The following is a 24,852-nucleotide window of genomic DNA, read 5'->3' as shown; positions in this document are numbered from 1 at the left end:
TGCACACATCTCTTTCTGAATACCAGTATTGAAATAATAGTCTGATCTCTTCAGAGGACAAAAACTACACTTTAGGTAAAATATTTGTTAAGGACTTTTGTGCAGATTCATGGATTTTACGTTGGTGCAAACATCATGTTTCCTATAAGAGGGGAAGGCAAACGGGAAAAATCCATTGCTGAGCACCAGGGAGTCTGCTGCTGCGTGATCATGCAAACTAATGTGTCCCCTGCAGAGAGGCTGAGGTTTTAGCAAAGTGACAAAGTTATTTAGCAGGAAAAGTAGACAGAGGACTCAGGGATTCAATAGATCCACCTGAGGCTTGGCAGCACCAGTTTATTGATTGGTAGTGAAGAACTTCAAGAGAAAATGGAGGAAAAATTCAGATGGGTGCTATTAAGTGATATTATAAAAGAAGTAAAGATATGTGTGTGCAGATGGACGGATGGACAGATATCATATGTTTGCAGGGGCAGGGACATGCATATTAGCCCGGTGCACTGTCCACTGCCTGTCTTTTTGGAGCCTTATCACTTTCCCCTGGGAGTTTGCTGATTTATGGCCATGTCTTTCGTCTTCTATCCCGACAGTATCAGCAGGTGGTAGATGGGATGGGGTTCTCCCAGCAGCCACTTATAGGATTGGTTTTCTGCCTGACAAACTGCTGCAGTGCAGCCCGAGAGAGAGAGAGAGTGTGTGTGTGTGTGTGTGTGTTTGTGTGCCAAAACATTTAGCACATCAACACTTGCTGTAGTCCATTTAGTAATATTCAAGAAGGATGTGAGGTGTGTGTACGTTTATGTCTCATCCGAGCTCAAGGTTTCTTGTGTTTCAGCTGGAGGGGAAAAACTGCGGATGCTCGTGTGCACCTGAATGAGGATGAACTCATTTGTGTTTATCAAATCTGAGTAACAGTTTTATGCTGTGTGGTTTCCTTCCCCGGGAGGCAAGCGTCTTCACCTTGGTTTAACACCTTCTGATGCTCTGTTTTCAAGGAGACTTTCATGCTAAGTTGCTGCATAAAATGAATGATGGTGCTAATGTTCCTTTGGCCCATTGGAGAAGCACAGAAAGTGTACAGTGCCCTGTATTTTATTCTGACCCGCTCCTTTTTGTCCTCTTCTCATATTCTTCTCAGATAAGACATCTCTGCCTCACTGCACAGTGAGAATTAAGCTTCCAGGCTGTGGGAAATTGGATAATTTGTCCACATCCAGAGGTGGAGGACAGGCAGAGTGTTCATTTTTTTGTCTTCGTCTCTATAATTTATAATCTGAAAACAGCGGCTTGTTGTTACCTGTTTGTGAACTTTTGTAAGCTGGTCCAGGTTGTTTTCAAGAAAGGAAATCTTCTGTTTCTGGGTGATGTATCCCCCATCAGGCCCTATCCCTGCACTCTGTCAACAGAAACAGCAGAGATCTTTTACCATTGTGTTGAAAGCTAGACATGCCGCATTGCAGTTGTAAATCTCCACCAACCAGTGCAGTTTCAGTTTACATAAAAAAAAAATGGTCAGACTCAGGTGAGGTCAATTTGACCTTTGACCTCTGAAATCGAATCAATTCATCTCTAAGAACAAGTGACAACTGGTCAAAAGTCCTTAAAATAACATATTCACAGGGTAAAAAAGAGTTTGGTGAGGTCACAGTATCTTGACCTCTGAAATCTAATCAGGCCATCTTTTAGCCCAAGTAAATATTTGTGCCAGATGTGATGAAATCCCCACAGGTGTTCATGATGTGTCACCTTTGACCTTTTAATCTAATCAGTTGCTCTTTGAATCCAAGTTTGAAAAGATTCCCTCTCGCATTCTTGAGATATCATTTTCACAAGAAAGGATGCATGGACAGACAGGCAACGCGAAAACTATGGAACAGAGGAATGAAAACTCAAAATGATCATCTGCACACAGTCACACGTTCTCAGGCTCCAGTGGTTCTATGTGGAGAAATAAAGGTTGGCTTACTCTTCTGACTCGACTCGTGAGGTCTTGAACAAAGAGCTTGCGGAGGTTGTGCAGGCTGTGGAGCTCGCGGCCCTACAGTACGAAGGAAAGGAAATGATGCAGTTAAAGCAGTTAGAGAGCATTTAGTGGATCAGTGGCCTCCGAGGGAGCCAAGTCAATCGTGACGGCAAATAATGACTTACAACAGTCTCCTCCAGCCCTTTGAGGTCCTGCTTCGACTGCTCATGTCGCTCGTGGAGAAATCTATCAATAGACAGAGAGGTGGGAAATTCTTTACCCCAATAAATACCACATTCTTAATTAATGAAAAAAGAACAAAGGCAGCATGTGCCCAGCTGCCATCTGATGCAATATGCTGCAAAGGTCAGGGCAGAATGAGGCCTGTTGGCTGCCAGCTGCTACCGTGTTCCAAAACTCCATAATGGGATGCAGAGGTAGAGACAGAAAGAGAAAGATGCATGGAGAGGGTTAAGGGGTCAGCCCTCCATCTAATTTTAGCCGCACTCCGTATGATTGCATCCCTCCACATCGAGAGACGCGTACTGTAAATAAAATATCAGAGCTGCAGAGCGAGAGGAAAGTAAATAGACAAAGGGAAGACGAATGACAGAGAAGACATGTAAGCGGTGAATCCAAAGGGGCAGCTCAGCCCCCGGGCCTCCATATGGTGAAGTGTTTGAAAGCCGGCCAGGACGGTAAAGGAGAGACTCACGTCAGTTCCTCCAGCTGCCGGCTCTTGTGATGTTCTTGGCCCCGGAGATGTTCAAAGTCATCGTGCAGTTGCTCCAGCTCCAGCTGCAGCCGCTGGTTACAGCTAAAAAAAAAGAAGAAAATGAACTCACTCACAGACTCTATGCATGTGTCAAAACTAAAGAGTCACCCTTTAGGGTAGAGATGCATCAGGGTTAAGAATATAGGCCACATTGATTTAGTTTTGTGATTGAATTAATGGATTGATTGAATGTCGATTGATTTATTTTATTGATACTTTTCCTTTATTTCAGCTTATACCTCACTCATATTGATCCATCCATCCATCCATCCATCCACTTTCAAGCTGCCTTTCCAAATCAGGCTGTGCCAGCAGTACAAGCAGCACAGCCCCACATGTCTATTCATTCTCTCTGCAGCTGCTCTTTCGCTGTTACCAAAAACTCCTGGGCCAGCGGGGAAATGTGCTCTAGTCCCTCCAGAGGCTCTGCCCTGCAGCCTTCACACTGCTTTTGAGGGTAGAATTGAATTTCTGATTTGAGCCAAGAGGCCGCTGGTGCAATCTCTCTGCCTCTGGACACATGTATGACCTGCACGGTATAGTACCACAGTCGAGTCCTGAATATAAACATGCTTTCTCCGTGACATTTTATTTTATATATTTGTATTGTATTGTATATTTGCATTTGTATGTATGTTCTTGTGCATCAGAGGAATAATAATGAAGCACTGACTCCGTTAACTCGTCGATGATCTTCTGCTTCTCGTTGATCTCGTCTCGCAGGTGGCCAAGTTGTTTGCTGTGCGTTTCGCGGTGCGACTCCATCTGCTGCTCCAGAGCCCTCTGAGGGACGGGCGACAAGAGGGGGCGAGAGACATGTACGGTTCATATAAGGAGAGAGAGAGAGAACACCCAGAGGTGGGAATAAAAGTACACAAAAATGACAAGAGAGACGGAAATTACACACACCAGTGCACCTGTAGACACGCAAAGCCACTAGGGCATTAAACACACACATATACACAGATTGTGTCGTTAAGAATGAAGCGAGACATGGCTAATGAAACTGGAGCCAACAAACACACATAAATACAACACACACACACAGACATTATTTTATGACTATAAAAGCAAATCCCAGGGACCCCAGACCTCCAGGGTAATTCTGTTATTTGGAATTTTCATCTTTAAATTGCAAATTAAGGTCTTTTTCCTTAAATATCTTTGATTTCAGCGTTCTCGTGTGGTGCATTTTCTTAATTCAATTTAATCTACAAACTAAATGACATAAAGTCAGTCCATGGCCAAGCCAAACATTTGCTGTTTCCAGCATCTCAAGTGAGAGGGATTTACTGCTTCTCTCCATTTTTATGATTTGTAAATTGAATAACTTTGGATTTCAGACTTTTCATTTGAAGGTTAGGCTCTAGTAAACTGCGATGGGATTTGATCACGATTTTCTGACATAAAAAGCAAAAGTATAACCTTTCTTTCATGTTGTCTTAGCTTAGCATAAAGACAGCTAACCTGGTTCTGCCATAAGGTACCAAAATCTGCCTAGGAGTGCTTCTGTAGCTCAGTGTTACCACCTTATATCTTGTTTGACCCGTTGTGGCATTAAAAAACAATTTGCCATTTTTCCAGATGTCTGCTCTCATAGCTCAGTGGAGTCTTTCTCCTGTTATTGCAATTGGCATCATGCCTGTCTGAGACTTTCTTTTGCTGCCTCCCCCGACACATGAATGGCATAAATAATTTAATCATGAGGCTATTTCAGACTTTCCAGCTTTTATTGGTCCAAATGACTCAATTTCAGATAGTAAAATGAATCTTTACATGAAAGTTAATCTTGCTCCAATTTCCCCCCTCTCTTAGAATGATTAAGTATGGGAAGAGCGCTCACTGGGCCACTGGCTGTAGCTTTATATTTTTCGTCCCAATAGGGAAACGGACTGGATTTCTTATCTTGCTATACGGGGAGAAAATAAATGTATCTTTTTTCCTCAAATGTCAAATTGTTCCTTTACAGCCCTTCAGTAATTTACATGCAGACACACTTGCGCTGATGCACCCATGCAGCAGTGGCACGGATGCAGCATACTGACACTTAAATGCCATAATAGATGCACATCCACACGTGCACGTCCGCAGTCAGCTGAGTGCTGAGGTGCGATAAAAGGTTACTACACCAGGTTGCTCTCACTGTAGTCATGACTACCTTTATATCACTGCAGTCCAGGACAGACGTTGGATTCTGGCCACTGGTCATCTGTGACACGCTCTCTGAAACACACATTTAGGAGAGGGGAGACAATGAGAGATCGATGGTAAGAGAGAGAAGAAGGAAGAAGGGGGAGGAAAAAGATGGGAAGATAAAAGCGAGGGGCACACTGATGTAGATGGAAGAGGTGACAGCGACCTGACATTGACGGCACGGCAGTGGCACGCTTGGTGTTCACGGCGAGGTCAGCGTGGTCCTTGTCATGCCTTGGATGTGATATTATCTATTATCACAGATGACAGATACTGCATCACGCTGATCTGATCTGTTGTTTGCTCACTGCTGTTCCTGTTTGTCTGCTGATGAAATTACGAGCGCGGCGCCCTGCACCAGGCTGCGTGCCTAACATGACCTGCAGCACATTGTATTTATCTACTTCTGTAACGACTGGAGGAGTGCCTGGCTCGGGTTTGGAGTGGGGATGGAATTGATTTACCTGCCCTGAAATCCACGGGTTATTTATTGCAGCTCTGTGGCTCCCCTCGGGGAAGAATGACTTGCATCGCCTTTAGCCCGATTTGCCTTTGGCCTGAATTGTGTCAGTGCCCTGGGGGACTGTCTGCAGTCAGCTGAACCCTGCACTAATTTCAAATGAACCATTATTGCTGGTGCTGTTAAATGTTCTGGAGCCTAAACTGTTCATTACTATTTACCCATTTTTTCCTCCCTCTTGACAGAATAGAAAAGGCTTCTGGCACCGGCTGAAACTCCCCATTAATGCCAATAAAACCGCTCTAAGCCGGGAAGCGGTTCCTTCCCCTCAGCTTCCTGGAGTTAAGACAGATTTGTTGTCTGTTTAGATTTCATTTTGTTTAGACCTGATTTTGTTTGACCGTGTCAGGACATTAACATTAAATGTGACTTTGGCGTCTCAAGTGAGCAATTCAGCTAAATTTACAATGCAGATTAGTGTTTGTAGCGTCCTTCACTGTGCAGTGGGTAAGAAAAGTCCCGCAGTGTTTAGCAGAGCATCATTTATGATTTAAAACCTGTCGGCAAATTGTCACATTATCAGTTGGAAGACTTTGCTGGTTTAAAAGTCTAATCTCCTTGAATTTATATTTAGCTGACAGTTTTATTGTCCATCAGACTTGTTCCTGAAGCTCGGTATTTCGCCTGATTTTTCAGTCATAAATCTGCCGTTTGGCTTTTCTCACCATTTAGATATTTTCCTCTTTCACATTAGAGTCTTCTCAAATTTCTCTAAGTTTGGTATTTTCATAGATAAAATATCTCAACCTGAGGCAAACACTTTACCTACAAATGCAATACTTATTCCATGTGTGCAGTATTGATCTTTGAACTACATGATTGGCAGGATTTCACCCAAAACCTTGTACATAAGTTGGTGTTTTGTCTTTTCAGTCACAGTAATGCTCTGTGCCTGGTCCAATGTTCCAGCACTTGGGTACAGACTGAAATATCTCAACAACTTTTAGACGGAATTTCATGAAATATTAAATATATTCATGATGCCAAGTGTACGAATGCTGATGCTTCTGACTTTATCCCGAAATTCCACCAGCAGGTTGAAAATGTAATGTTTCCTATGCGATATCTCAAAATCAGCTCGATGGGTATGAGGCAAAATTCATACAGACATTCATGGTTCCCTGATGATAAAGGACTTTTCCTTTACCACCACCAAGAGGTTGATGTCTGTGTTCCTCTGAGGATTTCGATAATTGAATGGATCCATATTGTGAGGGAGCTACGACCTGCTAGTACAACTCTTCCACAGTAACACGTGGGTCTACTTCACCTTGAGCTTGGACTTTGGCCAACTCCTCGCTCAGAGAGTCGTAGCTGTCCTCCAGCTGCCTCTTCTTCAGCTCCACGTTCTGCATGTACTCCGTTAGAGAGCGGATCTTTGCCCCATGCTGAAAGTCAAATAACATTGTTACAGATTCAGAAAGGATACTAATGAGCAACGGTTCTCTAGCCAACTTTACACCAAGGATAAGGTGCTTTTCATTCGTCGATATATCGTTTACACCAAGGATTTATGATCCCTATTCATGAGGGAACTTCATTTACAAGAGAGAGTAAAATTAACACCATGAAGGCCTCAAGCAACCACATTAATGTACAGAATGCAAAACACACAGTAAATCTGAGTAAGAAGCTCCTGAAGCCAAAATTCCAGTTTCTCCAGTTTTGATTTTCACCAGTCCATCACCTGTGAAATGAGGAGGTGACACGAGGACAGCTCTCGTCCTGTCTCCTCCATCTTGCGGTGACACTCCATCTGAAGGTTCTCCAGGTGGCGGCAGCGCTTCACCATGGACTTCACCTCGGACTTTATCTTGCTGATGTAGAGGCGAGCCACGGTGAACTCCTCCTCGATCGCGCCGGTGATCTCCATGGGCTGGGGATGAATGGGTCAAAGAGGAGGAGACGTGTTTGGTTAAGATTTAAAGTCAGCTGGGAGGTTGAAGAGGCAGGGACGCATTTCACAAGCACTCTCCCAGGCACTTTGCATTAGCTTAACATCATCATTTAGCAGATGCTTTTAAATGAACCCACACATCAGAATCTATCAATCATTATAGATGATAGTGATATGCTTATAAACCAACTTCATGTGTCATATTTAAAACTTCATAGTTTTAGTGAGGCTTTGGAACAAGCACATTAAATATAATGAATATAAACATGGCTTTGATGTACAGTGTGAAATTTAAAACTTTCTGCTTGGTCTTCAGTCCCTCTTTTGGTCACATGTCTTAGCTCGGAATATATTGCTATTTATACTTGGAAACCGTTTCCCTGTCATATATTCAATTATGTACATGTGTTATTATAGCTGTGGGCTACAAAACTATTCTTTACCTAATGATTTTTAAATTTTGGAGAATGCATAGAAGAGAACAAGCAAGATCAGAAGTCCAAAGCAGCAAATCTTCAATATGATATTAAACTTACATATTTATCCCTTCTTTCAGGGTAAATATCAAGTTGCACTGATTCTGGTTTGAGATCTGATTTTTTACCTGAGTTATAACTCTCGCCATGAGGCATTTTCTGTGAAAATTGAATCCATTTGGCCTAAATATTTAACAGTTTTTTTCTTGCTTCGATACTAGGGAAAGACAGGGATTTAAAGGTTTAAGAAAAGAGGCTTAAAATGCAACAAAGTACTTCCTCATTTTTTGACAGAAACATGAAGCGTTATATTTCAGTGTTCCCTGATTGGACTCTGTTTGTTCCTCGGCAAACTCTTTGGTTAGTGATACTGTCTGGAAACCTGCAGCCTCTGCTCCACTCACCAGCTTGATGTCCTTGTTTCCGACGATGGTGCTGAAGTCACTCAGGTCCTTCATGAGCCCGTTGAGAATCTCAGCGATGCGTTTCCTCTGGTGGCTGCTCACTTCTTGGATGCGGGACAGCTCCGCCTCCAAGGCCATCAGGTGACCCTATGGGATGAGAGCAGTGAGAAAGGGAATGAACGTAAGAGGTTGTGCGAGAAAACAGATTAGTGAGAGGGAGAAAACCCGGAGGAGACAGGAAAACACAGGGGAATGATGAAGTGGGAGAATATTGTGTGGGGGAGGATGGAGACTGAGAGCCCTTTAACCTGAGAGCACACGCAGCTGGGACACAGTTTAACCTCCATACTCATCCAAGGAATCCAAGCAGCGCGATGTAATGGCTGCTAAATTACAAATCAATAAACTTCTGAGACAGAGGTTGATGGCTTCGACGCCGGATGAAAGGATCTGGGACAGTGAAAGATGGAGCTTCCTTTTTCCTTCTCCATTTTGTAGAGGAGGTAGCTTCTACACAACGCTGTTGCCTCAATGGCTCGAGCACAATGAAACAATTTGGATCGATCGATGTGCTACAGGTCTAATGAAATGTAGCTGAAAGAATGGCAGTGCAGGGATTTGTACTCTAGAAACAAATTCTTCGACTGCAAACTTGCCATTCATTTTTCTACTTTTTGCAACATTTCCATTTTCATTTTTCACCATTTTTCGTGGATTTCTTTAAAAGGTGATGTGTGAATCTTGATGAAAAAAATTACACCTATTTAGGGGGTTGGTATCGTTGAGTGTGTGCAATGTCCTGAGGATTCAAATGAGAATAGTGAATATAAATGAGGTTTCATAAGGGGGGGAAGGGTTTTTTTCAGCCACTTTAAGGTAACAAATGGGGCCGATGTGTAGCTGAGAAACATAATGTGGCCTTAGCAACAAGGCTTCTTTAAATATAAGGGGACTGTTGGGCCTTGGTGGAGGTAAGCGCTCTACTGAGTGCAATTCTAGTTAATAATATGTACAGTAGGTCCAATTATTTAAAGATTTTATGAACATTATTAACATGTACTTACACTCTAGATGGCTTGTCCACAGTGCCAGGTTATAATCTGAGTGGAGAAATACTAAATCCTCCATTTTATCTTTTAATTTAACAGTATTTTTGTTGAAGCCTTCAAAACCAACCTTGAGTAAATAGCTTTTTTTAAATTCAGACATTATTGATAATTGACCTTGGTGTATTCATTGATAGATGGAACCCTGGTCTTGGATCAGTGGTTTCCTGTGATTATGGGTAGACAAAGTAAAAATGTACTGATTTCAAATGTGAAATCTCAAGTTTGAGTGTTTTTACTCTTGTTGACAACCCACATTAAAAACTTACTAAACTAAATGGATCATCTCTTATCGGAGTATTAAGGTACTATTTAGTGGCAGATTTTAGATTAGTGCTCATGAATCACCAAGTCCATTGAAAGCCCCATTAAACACCTGTTTAAACGCAGTCACGTTTACCTCTTAATCCACCTCTCCATCTTCTTCTCCTTCATTACCTTCAAGCCATGTGATCATTTTCCAGGTCACTTGTCACGTCACAACATTAACAGCATAAACGTTTTTACATTATTTAACTGAAATCAATTCTTTTATGAATAAGTAAAAAGGAGATGAAAGGTACACGAAACATGTTCGGTTTGGTTGAAGGGAGATTTATGACGTGATTCCGCGCAGGTTGGTTCAAATGATGAATGGTGGTAATCCTAATGATAGAAAGGGGCTTAAGCAGACAGATGGATGAAGGGACGTGCTCAAAGGAGCAGATGAATGACAGTGAACAGTGGCGTGGCCCTCTCTGCAAAAGAAGAGAGGAATTTCCACTGTCTCAATGTAACGCCGTTCATCATGTGATCCAATCTCTGCATCTCACCGCCAAGACAAAGCGTGTGGAATTAGAATCAGAGGGTAGGAAGCGGGGAAACGTCCCCAGAGAGACTGGGATTTTTTATATTTTTTGCTCCCTAGTTTCTCGTTCCCTGTCACATCCTGTCAGACTGCCAGGTGGGAAGATGCAGGTGTCAGGTGAGAGGTCAGAGCGCAACGAGCGAGAAGACGAGACCTGCCAAGTGAAATATGATTGTCGTGATTGAGGAGAAGCAGAGGTTTCCGCTGCGTTTTGCTGAACTGATGGGTGCACTCAGTGTAGTTACACTGTCGACTCCTTTCATCAATATCTAGACAGTGAAAGACAGAGAGGGAGGAGAGGACACGGTGGCGGATGGTAAAACGGTGCATGAAATATTGAAGAGGTTTTAAGAAGTTGAATAATGGTCGACTCAGTCCACTGGGCCGGGGACAATAACTTTATTAGAGGATTGACCAGCTTTGCCAGAGGTGTCTCTTTTAGATCTATCTCTATTTGAATTTTCACCTCCGCCAAAGATTTGGGTCAATCTATTTCTCCTCCCTTTCAATAACTTTCCATTGATTTAAATGCACCAAACAAGTAGCTGAGAAATTAACTGTAATCCCCAAACCATTATGGGAACCGTAGTTCTAAAACGTGGAGAGTGATTATCTACTAAATAGTCAAATTATCCATTTATATATTTTAACTGTAGGGGGCTGGCAGGTTATCATGAGATTTTGAAAACCCTCTGTAATATTAAATATTTATGTACACTGTATATGAGTGGTTTCATAGACTGTGACTAAAGAACTGTTGAGTTGTTGCAAAAATCCTGATTGTTACATCAAAATATGTGACATCCCTATTTCCAACTGAACCCTGCTCATATCAAAACAGTGAGAAGAGCTCAGAGAAATAAACAAAGAGATCTAAAAATCTCAAAAGTAAAATGAATACGTCTTATGGCAGCAGACAAAGGCAGTTTTTAAGATTTGTCAAAGCCTTAAAAACTGACAAGAACGTGTGCGACTGTAAATGAAACAGAGCAAAGTCACTGCAAGGCCTGCTTTCATAAAAGCTGAATATTCATTAATAACAGAATTTCCCGCGCTTTGATGATAAACTTTGCCGGATTTAATTAACTCAAATTTAATCTTTGACAGCGCCGACGACTTCCCTCAAGCAAACAAGCTATTCAGTCAAAAATCACAGCGAGGAATTTTGAGATTACTTCGAATACTGACCTCAATCGAGAAGAATCAACCATGTGCTTCTGTGACTGCTGCTGTCAGCGTCTTCTAGTATTTGCTTATAATAAAAAAACACCAGGCCTCAAGTCAGATGAATCTGTTAATACACAGTTTGTCATGGGTGCCACTGTGAATTCAGGTCCAAGCTACAGCAACACAAGTGCTGTAATTTGGTGTAAATCAGACAACTTGTGGCTTTTTGTCAAGTTATTGATTACTGGATCGATCATGAAACAAAAGACCTTCACTTTTCTTATATCCACTGAGTCAACCAATAGACTACTTTCTTCAAAGCTTTCCGACTCTATTTTTCCCCAATATTTATGTGTCTGTTCAAGGCTGCACGGGCAGAACAATTATAATTATTTCTTCTATCTCACAGCTCTCCACTTTCACACACTATCTCCCTAATTGGATTTTGAAGCCCTACATCTACATACTCTTGAAAGATAGGGGCTTAATTTGACATTAGGACAATGTTTTTATTCCTGAAAGTTCCCTTTTATTTCTTATATGACAGCACATTTATTCATCCCTCTATCAACCAATTTTTGATTAAGCTTGAAGGATCCTTTCTTTTTGAATTTTTCTCTACACACATATTCACACATATAACATTGTGGTATAACATATTAACTACGAGCCCCCTGGATGCATGACCCACCATTTTCTTTTCAAACTCTTCAGCCAGCAGCTTGTTCTGGATGCTCTTCTCTGCGGCCTCCAGGCTCTTCTGGTCGTAGTTGACAGCCAGCTCCTCCAGGGCCTGCAGGACCTCCTTCACCTCCGCCTTGGCAGAATCGTTCTCCGTCCGCAGCCTGTCGAGTTCAGACTGCACCTTCTCACTGTCGCCCCTGGACGAGGCTAAGAGCTGTGGGGCATAGAAATGCAACTGTTAAATATAAACGGTGAGTAAAAGATAGTGGGTTCTAAAATGCATGAAATTTACAGGAATATTTTATACAAAAGCAGCGTCTTCATTATTCACAATTCACAGCTGCTGGGTTTCAATAGAACATAACTGAGATTTATGTTGTACTCTCGGTAATAAGAGATAAGCAATAGTGTAATTTATCAGTTTAAAAGTATTTTGAAATACTCATCATGGAATATTACTTGGCACCGTATGAGCTAGCATTATTTTGCCACCACAGTGTTTGCCTCTACCCGCACTGCCGCGGCCCACTGTGGGTCATTCCACTGAAAGGATGCCATTAAGTGGAGATGTTGCTCTACCCAGGGTGCCAGCATGTTTGCACTGCAGCAAACAGATACAGATTCTGTTTGGCCAAATGGATGTAGATTTGTGTTGCTGCACACAAACTAAGGTTGGAAAGTTACAATCATGTCAGCTCAACGCCCCGCAGGACCATTTTGGAATATGAATGAACCCATTTTGCAAATGTGAATACTTTTACTTGGCAATGCGCGATGCGACAAAGCCTGTTTGGGTTATTTAAACAACTTGTTCAGCCACTGTTGTGAACACAGGTGTTAATACTGTTTGTAAATAATTTATAGTGGAAGTCTTCTAATTGCTTGTTTTCAAGTTACATAAACAGACAGAAAAGCCTGTTTACTATAGAAATGTAACATCCTGATAAGTTTCTGCAATTTTCCACTGCCTGCTTTTTGGGGTCATTAACATTTCCTGTCTTTGTACTTCCTGGCTCACGGAACCATTACCATCTCCATTACCTATCACTTGATTAGAGTCCTGTCTCAGCCCTCACTGCCAAGAAACCCCTTCATTTCCTGCCAGTTTGTCTTGTTACCCTCATGTGCAGTGCCTTTTAGGTTTGTTTCCCTGTGTTTGATCTGGTTTTTGTCGCTGCCTTCTCGGGACTGACAACTCGAGTTTGATCATCGTGACTGTGAGTTTATCCCAAACCCTGGCGTCCTGAGTGTTCTCTGCATTTGAGTCTGATTACTCTGCCAGTGTCACAAGAAACGTACGTGGTAAAGGGGTGAAAACATTTTTCTGCAACATTAAGTCTTTGCATGAACAAAAATCATACCCTGTCACAACATATTGTATCTGCTGTGTCCAAAGGTGTGCACCAGGGTTCAATACTAGGACCGCTGATGTTCTCCATATATATCAATAATTTATCAAATGCTACGTTCCATTTTTATGCAGATGATTAACACCCAAATACACTAATGTTATTAAAGTGCTTGCTGGCACCTGAAAAACATTTTTTTTTCTCACTTTTGACATGAAATCTCTAGCGACTGACTTGAAGCGTGACTTTGCCACATTTGCAGACGTGCAGCCTACACAGGGTCGTTTAACTAAACTGATGAAAGGAAGTAAAACCAAGGTCTTTTACCTCCTCCTGGTTGAGCATCTGTTCCTTCAGCTTCTCCACCATCTGGCTCTGGTGGTTGATCTCATCATCCTTTAGTGGTAAAGAGGCACATGAAATATGCACAGTTCATTTACAGTATTAGGCATACTGGTAGAGTAGAGATACTTAGTACACTGTCATTTTGTACACTTTTTACAATCAAAACAATATTTCAACTTCATGGATATTCAAGAAAAACATTAATCAAATCTAACCAGAGATGAAATAATGAAAAGTAAGTGTGTGTCAATGATTGTTCAAAAAGCAGTATGAGAAGTCTGTGTTAAACTGATCATGCATATGACAGTGGATAAACTAATGCTAAGCTAAACCATAAACGCTGGATTTTATAGAAAGTAGATGATGTCCTGTGTCGAAATACACTTACATGCATCATGTAATATCCCACATCAGTTTTACTATTGTCACTATTCTGCATAAGTGAAGGGGAATAAGTTAATATATGCGTCTCCATGGATCTCCCTGGACAGTATGTGCATCCACACACCTGTGTTACTAAACACATGGCTATTTTATGCACAAAAAATTATGCATCGTAAAGGAAAGAGAAAGTACAGACACACTGACACAACAGTTGCATAGTTAATGTAATATCTGGTGATCAAAGCAACAAAACGACAGCTCTGTGCTCAGCGTACACGTGCATTGAGGATATGATGTGTTAAATAAATGAAAACTTGAGCTTTTTATGTCGAACATTACTACTTCCCCACAAAACCAATTCCTAAGAGTATCTACATTAGTCACTAGGTGTCTCAAGCTGAATTCATTAACATGAATAATACATGTTTTATAGGCTCTTTGTATTCATGGGTGCATACCGTTATCAAAAGGTCCAACCACGGTGTGTAATCAGCTCTACATTCATGCTCACAAATTGTCCTCATGCGACAGCCATTCATTACCTTATCGTCCAGCTGTTTGTACAGCCTGCGGATCTCCTCCTCATACTTCTGCCGCTCCTCCTCAGAAATGTGAACCACAATGGAGGACGCGATGGAGCAAGGGGTGCACGGGCTGCAGATGTCAAGAAGCGGCTCCTCGGGTTCTGGAGGCACGAGGGGAACATCCTCAGATCCTTCACTCAACTGCCCCGACACGTTCTCACCTTAAAACACAGACAAAAACAAATCTAGTAAATCCTTCTTTTTGGATTAATGAATAAAAATGGATTAGTGGGATAATCTTCAACATGCATTGGAATCTCAGAGCTGAGATGTTTCAGTGCCATAAATTAGCATCATTTTCCATGTACTCAGATCCAACAACCCACAACCACCATATGTTTTATCAGATTGTCAGTTTTGTTGTGTGTGGCGCTGGCAAAGATTCCAGCAGAAAGACAGAAAAAGAAGGGGTGAAGGTGAATGGAGAAAAGAAAGGAAACGCAGGAGAACAAAAAAAGCTTGGATTGGCAGCTTCTCTGGATTGAAATGCATTTCAAGCTTGATGTTCTTTCTCAGGAGGATTGTGTTGTTGTGACTCAGGGAACAGGGAAAAGCAAGAAGGGATGTGAAGAATACACTATGTCATAACACGGACACATATCAGTGAGTTGGATTCTTACAGTATTTGATCTTCACATATAATGACATCCCAAATAAACTATTTACATTATGTGTAGGTATAGTAATAAGGTACTGAAATAGTTATAGTTATAGTTATACTGTGCTGATTATATATCCGCATAAAAGAACTACTTCTAAAATATTGTGTTTTTTCAGGGGATGTGTTTTCTCACAGAAAATGTTTTTTTTTGTGTGATTTATCTCTTTTCGCTGCTTGGTTGGTCTTTGTCTGTGGGTTTTGTGTTGCAGATGCCCAGTCGTATATAAGAGCACAGGCCCTTTGCCATGCTGACCAGGAAAGGGGGGGGGAACTCTGCTCCTCGCTGCTCCACACTCCCTGCATTTAGTTTTGTTTCTCCTTTTTACCATTCAGCATTTCACACCATCATTCATGGAGACATGCTGACACTACTGATTTACTGACACGTCTCATGCCTATTATTATACTATAACGTGAAGTGTTTACAACTTTATGGCATGAAAGTATTTTATCGCATCACTGTCTGCTCTTCACAGTTCTCAAGAAAAATCAGCATATACCTCTTGATGCCGCCTGAAGAGGTCGAGCCGGAGCTCCAAGTGCCTGTCAATATGCACATCTCCAGTATATTAAATGTTGCCACTTCTCTGTATCTATTTTCACCTCCACCGGGAGGTTATGTTTTAACCCCTTACTGTGTGTTAGTTTGTAAGCAAGATTATGTAAAAAACTACAGGACGGATTACCACAATACCTGGTGGAGGGATGTGCTAATCTTTTCAATTTCTTTAACATTGCGTGATAGACCTGTCGAATAATTAATGAATCTTGATGAAAACCAATTCTGACATGTTTAGGGGACTTATATTTATGAGTCGGCCCAATTTGATGCTGATCAAAAATAAAAATCGGTATCTATTGAATTTAAATGTGGTTTCTCCTGTTGGAGCAGGTATGAGCTCTGGTGCCATTCTAGTTCTTTGTGTTATTACTGAATCATCTCAGAAACCATCTACATCCGTTTGTGTGACTCCACAGTTTCACAGCACTGGTTTAACTGACTTCACGTACTGTAACTGGACAGAGGAGGATCAATTTGGAAATTGAGCCATTTGCCCTTTTAAGAAAAGGTCAAAGTGATCCATAGTTAAGACAATACAACTATCTGACACCTTTCACAGATTAGGTCGTCCTGACTGGTGGAAGGTGAGCTAATCAGTAAAGTCAGCTGCCAGGTTGAATGTAACAAAAAACCTGCATTGCATGATATGGGCGATGGCTGGTATAGACTGAGGAGAATGGAGATGGGATGGAATTTACTATGTGAGGCAGCTGCTCCTGTCTTTGCGCCCTCCTTGATTAAAGAGTCGGGTAATGTGGTGCAAGATGGAGGTCAAATCCTGTCTCAGGGAGTTTCTGGCCTGAGGTGGGCAACAATACAAGGATGGGGGAATGGGGGCAAGAGCTGTTGTCAAAATGATCTATTAGGAAATTAAAAGTACTAAACTATAAGAGAGACAGAGGGGAAGAAAGTCGAAGGGGCGACTTAGCACGCGTGAAAGAGAATCAGAGTAACCGAGTGGGATGAGGCAATAAAAGGAATCATTTCCACTGATAGGTGCCCAATAAAGATCTGTTACGGCATTTTTAAAATTCAGGTTAAGCACTGAGGGAATGATCATCGAGGAAAAAAAAACACAGGACAGGATTCATTACACAGCTTGAATGTCAACCGATCACTACCGCTGAGAGCGCTGACATTTGAATCGACCTAGAGTCCGGCAGGAGCGGATGGATGTGTGGGCATGTGTGTGAGTAATTATGAGGGGGAGACGTGTGTGTTGTCCTTAATGTGCTTGTTTTCTCGAGTGTGCGCTGACACGCTGGGCTGTGTGCGATGACACGGACGAGGACAGGTGTAAGTTATGGCTTTTCGGTCGCCGCGATTAGCCCCCGTCTTTTTGAGGATTACTAATACATAAGAATTCATAAAACATAAAGCTTCCAGCGTTTACTCCCTCTAGCACAATGTGAGGAGAATCTAGTTATACAAAGTGTAAAAGCCTGAATAATACGGAGCAGAAACAGGCTGGAAGGATTTTTAAATGTTTTGGGCTCAAGTCCAGAAAGTCTGTCTGGCTTCTCTCCTCCCAAAATGTCCACCGGCATGTATTCAGACGGTATCAAATGAGGTTAAATCTGCACTTCCGTGGAGTGAAAGGTAATGTCTGCAGGATGGGGAAACTTCCAGTCCTGTTCGGGAGTACTCTGCGATGCGTGAAGAGAGACCGGGACAGGGACATGCAGTGAAGTGATATTTCTGTAGGGGACTGTGTACAGGCTGTACGGCCCTGCACTCCCTTTCCAGGGTTTTCCATCACACACATTTCCTCTTTACTTTTTTCAGTGGCAGCTCGGTCACCAAATCTAATGCAGCTGATTCAGAATCCTGAATCTGTCCCTCTCCTGGTGCCTCGTTGTTGTAAACACTGCACTGGAACACGAGCAATTGGGCAAATTAAAATCTTGAAGTAATGAGGTGCTAAATGAAAAAGTCAGTGGATGGTCTATGTCATCAGGATTCATCCTGAGGGGATCCAGCTTTATGACAATCAATTCCATCGTTGGTGAGACATTTCACTAAGTGTTGACACCTGGTTTTATCATCTGCCCTGAGTGATCTGATCACACGAGGACAGTGCTAAGTTGAGGTCTGGATGTCGCTGTATCCTGAGATTTGGAGGTGGTCTGACACGTATGTGGTCACGTTCTTTTCGCTTTTCTTTTACGTCCTCTGATCTGCTACAGCTTCACAGTGAATCAAACATATGTCTACGCCTTTCAGTGCCCATACATTGATTTGTTCGTAGCCACAATATCAACACTGATCAATACATAATGATTGGTACTTTCGTCCAAGCAGTAACAGATTCCTTCAGCCCCTCCTGACTCTGTCTCACATTTGCTCACTTCACTCATGCTGACACAAAAACACACACATTGACAACACACGTCTCTCAGACTCACACCATTTGGTCTTTGCGAACACAAATAACGTTTGTTATTATTTGCATATAGAGCAGGGAAGTGAGATTCGATCCCACTGGTCACAGGAGACACATTCAGGACACATTCTAATGTCAGGTGTGGACGGATGAACTAACCACTGGTGATTGGATCTCTCAGGACAGATGTTACCCCAGGTCTGAACAGGAACTTAGATGCATTCGAGATCTGTTGATTTAAACTCAGCTGACGTCCTCTGACCTGCTACAGTTTCACAATGAAACAAAATCAGCTTATTTTTACACTTCTCAGCATCTAACATTCACAATATTAACACTAACCGCCACATGTTGATTTTCTATTTCTTTCCAAATTATTTAAATCTTATTGTACTGAAATGCGACTCACATCAATTCTCTCTGCCCCTCATGGCTCCACTCTCTATCTCTCCTTCTCACACACACACACACACTGACACACAAACAAACACATTGACAAAGGACCCAGCTGTAAACTCAGACAAAACAACATCATTTGGCCATTTGCATATAGAGCGAGGAAGTGAATTCAGATCACAAGTGGTCGCAGAGGACGCATTCCAGACTCATTCTAAAGTCGGCTGTGAACAGATGAACTGTCCACATGTGATCGAATCTCTCAGGACGGATGTTAATAGCAGGTCTGAACAGAGCCTCTGAAGCACACATGTGAAAATCATGGTGGCTTTAGAAAAGTACAACATTTCATGGTGATTCATCCTCTAGTTCCCTGACCGACCCCCCACACTTGTTATTATTCTGACATTAAAAACAAAAAGTATTGAAAATGTCAATTGCCTGGCCGGCAATTTTCACGCTTCTCCCCCTGCAGAGTGTTTTTGTGAGGTGCCGACATGAAACCAGAGCGATTATTACCGTCCCTCCTGCAGTTCAGCTCAGCCTCGAGCCTTTGAATAGTCTCCTTCATTGATCTGTTCTTCTCCTTCTCCTTTTCGTATTTCTTCTTCCACTGCTCTGCTGTGAGCTCCAGGTTCACGGATACAGTGTTTCTGATGGTCTTGGCTCTAATTGGGGGGGAGCAATGAGAATCAGACGGAGGGGGGGGGGAACAGTGTGAGGGTAAAGGAGGGCGAGAGGAAAAGAAACAGAGAGGGAAAAAAATGTGTAAAAGAACAGCGGCGAGCGGAGAAACTGTCAACAACGGTGTTTCAGCCTTCACTGCTCAATGAAAATGGGCTCGCATCTCATTAATTGGTATGCAAATTGGGTTTCTACCTACTGTGTGTCATGGTGCATGAGGGGAGAGGGAGGCGTTCGGAATTCAAAATGTATTCATATGTATATAAATATAGCAGTCACTCCGCTTATGAGAGAAAACGTGACTATATTTTTCAATTATCACCCTCATAAGTGGCATCACGGAGTTGAAACACCGCTGGAGCCGGGGCACTCGGCTCCGGAAGAGAATTTCTCATCAGTGGCTATCGCAGAATTTCACGCTTCAGTGAGAAAAGACTGTCTTGTTTTATTTACATATTCATCTTCTGTTTTGACATCAGTGCAACAAGCAGCCTCATCTGAAGTTGTTCCATCACATCTGAATTTACCAAAAATGCATCAAATACTGAACCAAACCATTGATTCTCTATTACTTACATTGACTGAAACTATCAAATGAAGCCTATAAATGTGAGTTACCTGCTTTACAAGGTTTGTTGTCCCCTCAAAGATCTATATTTGAAGACTTTTTACCACTTGGTTTGTTGATAGCGCTGAACTTTCTGAGTAAAGTGTTTATTATCATATCAGAGCCCTATTGACGTCATATTGATTTAGAAAAACAAAGGGATTAGCCGTGGCTTGGGCAGATACTGTGGCTGACGGAGGGAGATAAGAGACCGAATTTTCTGTTCGGTAAAACTCAAATATCTGCTGTGGATTCTGTCACTCCCTTTGCTCGCTCATACATTATTTATTTCAGCCGACACTATCATGTCAGTCTAAATTCAGGGAATTCATTGGTAGGGGGAAGATCTTTCCATCTGTGACTTTCTCTGTGTTGACAGCGAGCGAAGAGGAGTGGGAAGCTGGCAGGTAAACCAAATGCTCTGCTTCTATAGGTGCAGCTCACCGGAGAGGATGCTCTTTAAAGAGTCACAGCATGATGAGAAATCAAACTGCAGCAAAGACCCAGACTCTTGAATCGTGTGTGGTTTGTCAAAAGCAAAGTTGGTGTCACATAATCTTCAAACCAAACGTTGCTCATTTACTCTGAATAGGGTGACATCATGCGCTGCGGTTCTGTTGTGTCGCGTTGCCTTGCAGGGCTCAACTTTTCAAGCGGTAACATTAATGGGGTTTAAACAAACACTCAAGCGTTCGCACTAGCCAATCGAATCACGTTAATGTAAAAGAGGAGGCAGAGGCAGCACGTGAACCTGGTGTGTTTTCATCCGCTTGTGTATTCTATTTCCCATTTAGTTCTCTTTAGCAATGTACCGATTACTGTGGCACGTTGGCACGACAGCTGGCTATGTTGTGTCCTGTTTTCATTGTGACGTCCACTTTCAAGCGGTAACACAATGCATATGTGTGAGCCCAGCATTAAGGTTGGGTATAGGGCTGCTGCTTTATGAATTTGTGGACAATGAACTTGTATTTTGGTCATTTGAACTTTGACTTCATTAAGTCTTTGTCTGGTTTCCCGCTTTTGTGATTGTCTGCGGGGCCCTGAGGTGTTTTATCTCTGCCCAATTATCCCAACCATAAGACTCTCAATGTCGCTTGTTCATTTTGGCTTGGTTCTGTTTATTCCTTATCTTGTTGTACCTTGTTTCCTGTACATACTAATTTTCTGTTTAAAAAGTTGAGCCCTTGAGTTTGCCTGTGCCAACCAGCCCACCTGCCAGCAGAGATTATAACCTTGCCTGTTTGATGAGATTTTCTCTGTCGCTCAACCTGCCTGTCCAATGTCTGTAGTTTGGATCCAGTATATTTTACCAGACCTCAACAGTTTTCCTTGTGTATCTTTCCCCCTGCATTCCTTCTATGTGTTGTCTGTCCCCACTCTTACCCTGGCCGGCGGGACGCGGCGTTCAGTTGCCACCTACACAGCTGTTCAGCAATCCGCGACTCCCCTCCGGGCTGTATGTAACCACTGTCTCAAACTGGAACAACTGTGCCAGACCATCGTAGCTAGACTTCTTGTTCTCTGCTTTTTGACCACCTCGTGTGCTAATGCCTGTTTTTGTTTGCACCAAGTGTCATCCTGTTCACCTCGGCGACATTCACCGCACTCCGCCTGCCTGCCTCGCCATGTCCTGCTCTCTGTTTGGACTTAAGTTTGGTTCCCTGCCTGCACGTCTCAGTTTGAACTCAAAGATACTCGCCTCACTTCTGGACCTCCAGCCTGACTACCTGCCTGCCAGTTCATTACAGAAACTCCTCCTCATCTCCGCTTCCTGCTTCATGCGCATAGAGTTCAGCCTAAAACCTGAATCCTAACAGTTGGAGGCAGCAGTACGTGACGAGCATATCGGAGTTGAGCTCATTTTAGCAGAAAAACATGGTAACAGCTGCAGCTGAGCGAGACTTGACTGTGTGTGTTGTGCTGAACAGTGCGCCAGCCCATAGCTACTTAGCATGGAAGCATATTACCGTTGGCCAAACATCAAGGTGGATTTGGTCTCTGCATCGTTGTAGCTGGAGGGAGAGCAACAGATGAACATGGTGGTGCGACAGTTTCCGCCCAGCGAGTCCTGCAGGATGCGAGTCATTTTGCTGTCACGGTACGGCACGTGGGATTTCTTCAGAGAGATAAAGAAAACAAAGAGGAAAGATGGTGAGAAATGCAGTTAAAAAAGGCTGTCGGATTTAAAAGCTGTGTAACACGTTCTGAATTTCCGCAACAGGCACATCCCTTTTATTTTCAACACCAAAGAAATGTGTTGTGAGCATCAGCAGAGAACAAAGGTTTCTCTCCATCTGCTGCATCGTAAGGTAATTCTGCAGAATTACCTTTTTAACCTTTAAAGCGCCTTCAAAAAGAACGTGTCCTTGCTGAATGAAAGAGAATAACAAGCAGTAGATTTATGAAGGATTTGTAAGGGCATTAAAAGTCTGTGAGCCTTTTCATTAAGTTTACACAGACTTCCCTCAGCCTCCAGAGTTATAGTGAGGGGTTTAATTATGATGATGGAGCTTGGAAGGTCTAGAATGGGTTGAGTTGGGGAATTGGCTGGTTGAATTTGGTGAAATTTAGAGATACCAGCGTTGGCAGCATTGGGCACTTTGCATGAGGGGGACAGAAAATTAGCTCATGTGTTGCTGCAGCATTCATCAAACACACTTACAAGACAAGAAAGTCAATACGAGCGGACTTGAGAAAACCTCTGATCACGTTGTGTGACAAAAGACTTTATCTTTGGACAGAGCCAAGGAAGCTGTGTCATCCTCTTTCCGCTCCATGTGCTAAACTAAGCAGGCCGACTGCTGGGGTCTGTAATGACATGGGACTGGTATATTCTGCTTCATCTCACTCTCTGCAAGGAAGCAAAACAAATCCCATCTAAATCAAGTATTGGAAGGAGACATGTCTTCGGGGGGGTTGCTTCATGTACTCGAGCTTCCAGCCTCAGTCCAACGACATGCAAATTGGTTAATTGGCCACTCTAAATTAAAAGTAGGTGTGAACGTGAGTGGGAATGGTTGTCTCTGTATGTTGATTCGCCCTGTGATACCCCCAGTGACCTAGGGTGCACCCCCCCACCTAAAAGGATAAGCGGCATAGATAATAGATGGATGGGGTATCCTGCTCATAATCACATTCTTTTGGGTTATTACTTTACACTTTTTAAAGATTTACATGCTCTAATATTCAGTACACACATCACTGTCCTCATACTGTCCAATTCTGCAGCTCCTCTATTTTTTAACCTCCATCTGAAACACTTGGGTTTAGCTCCTGTCTCTGAAAGACTCCAGTTCATTGGGATTGGTCAGCAGCTTTCAGTGAGAGTAGGAAGTGTTGGCATCTGTTTTACCTGGCTGTTTTAGGGGGCGTGTCAGACTAGCCGCGAGTCGTGCATTGTGATGACATGTGGCATCCTCATATAATCCTATAAGTATGGGCCGGACTACTCAAGAGCAGTGTTGTTTGCCCGAGACAGGAGCTGCCTTTACTGCACACTGCAGGCTTTATAACTGCAAAACTGTTATATACTGAGAAAAATCTATAAAACACTAGAGGAAAGAAAAACTGAATAAGCATCATATATACATATATATATATATATATATATATATATATGTATATCCCCTACATAGTATGGGTTAGGTTTAGTGTTATGGACGTGATTCCGGAGACAGTGAGATGACTCACGGTTCTCCGTGATTTGCTCGTTACTTTTTGTATCATTAGGCATTAAACAAATCCCCTGGTAGAGAAAAGTGCATTCTTTTGAAGGCAAGCATTAATTATCTATTAAAAAAACAAACTAATAAGAGGGAAAAGCTTGAGGGCACGTAGATCCCTGACTGAAGATGAAGACTCCATCGTACCGTTCCCTCGGCCAAGGCTGAGATGACGTTCCCCAGAGCCGACAGAGACTTGTTGATGTTCTTGGCCTCATCCAGCACCGATCCCTCCGCCCCTGTCTTACTGACCTGACACAGATACACACACACACACACACACACACACACACACACACACACACACACACACACACACACACACACACACACACACACACACACACACACACACACACACACACACACACAAAAGGAATTAGGTTGTAAAGTACACCGCCATCATTAAAATGTCAGCACTAAACCTGTGTTTGTTTTCCTGTAATGCTTTATTTGACAGTTCCTGTAGTGTCTTATAATTTTTGTTCTAGAAGTGAACTGATTTGTTACAGTAAATTCAAACCAAGGTCCCTGGAAATGACAACGTAATTTGGTTCTAATTATGGGGAGAGTGTTGTGTTGGTAGACACACAATGAATCAATTCCAATTACTTGCCAGCTTAACCTTTGTATCAGCGCACAGCAGGTCAGTGGAACATGCAGAAACTTGGTCTACACACAAATAATAACAGATATACCGCTCAATATTAATGGATTTTATTTACTGTCTCTATTTCCCCTGTAATCCCCATTGCTCTTTTTAGGAAACTTGCAAGAAAATGATTTTGGATATTACAGCGCTGTGTTGTATTGTATTATAAATTGTTACAAACAGACTTGTGACATTGTTCCTGCTTGATATTTAACTTGGGAAAATCGTCATGGGATGCAATTATTTACAGCGAGATAACGAGGAGCTTAATTATGGAGGAGAGCAAGTCATCTTATCAAAGCCTTTTCGTGGATGCATGCACCCGCTTCCTGTTCAGTCACAATATCTCGTATCAAAGTCGGAGAAGTTTCTGGAGCAGAGCATTTCCTCCTTCACCCCCCCATGGGGGAAGACTAAAACGACTTACAGATGCAGCATCGGCACTTTTTGGCAACGAACCGCAGACGTCAGCATCTATCCAGACGCCG

The 24,852-nt window shown here is 42.5% G+C and overlaps 1 protein-coding gene across 3 annotated transcripts in view; it reads right to left on the bottom strand.

Annotated features, from left to right (window-relative positions):
• The window catches only part of kif5ab (kinesin family member 5A, b), a 63,397-nt gene that overhangs the window by 12,869 nt on the left and 25,676 nt on the right, over positions 1–24,852 (bottom strand). For all 3 annotated transcript variants that reach the window (XM_035153159.2, XM_035153158.2, XM_035153157.2), the window contains exons 9-23: positions 23,860–23,964; positions 21,958–22,106; positions 19,216–19,364; positions 14,653–14,855; positions 13,709–13,777; positions 12,040–12,246; positions 8,229–8,375; positions 7,139–7,327; positions 6,722–6,839; positions 4,897–4,961; positions 3,412–3,521; positions 2,679–2,780; positions 2,149–2,209; positions 1,967–2,038; positions 1,298–1,396 (exon numbers count right to left, since the gene is read on the bottom strand). In XM_035153159.2, coding sequence (XP_035009050.2) covers positions 1,298–1,396; positions 1,967–2,038; positions 2,149–2,209; positions 2,679–2,780; positions 3,412–3,521; positions 4,897–4,961; positions 6,722–6,839; positions 7,139–7,327; positions 8,229–8,375; positions 12,040–12,246; positions 13,709–13,777; positions 14,653–14,855; positions 19,216–19,364; positions 21,958–22,106; positions 23,860–23,964 — 1,845 coding nt within the window. The remainder of the gene's footprint in view (positions 1–1,297; positions 1,397–1,966; positions 2,039–2,148; positions 2,210–2,678; positions 2,781–3,411; positions 3,522–4,896; positions 4,962–6,721; positions 6,840–7,138; positions 7,328–8,228; positions 8,376–12,039; positions 12,247–13,708; positions 13,778–14,652; positions 14,856–19,215; positions 19,365–21,957; positions 22,107–23,859; positions 23,965–24,852) is intronic.

The sequence above is a fragment of the Hippoglossus stenolepis genome, chromosome 3, assembly GCF_022539355.2.
Source record: "Hippoglossus stenolepis isolate QCI-W04-F060 chromosome 3, HSTE1.2, whole genome shotgun sequence".
Taxonomy (NCBI): Eukaryota; Metazoa; Chordata; class Actinopteri; order Pleuronectiformes; family Pleuronectidae; genus Hippoglossus; species Hippoglossus stenolepis.
Note: the sequence above shows the minus strand (reverse complement) of the source record. Positions and strands in the feature narration are given on the sequence as shown.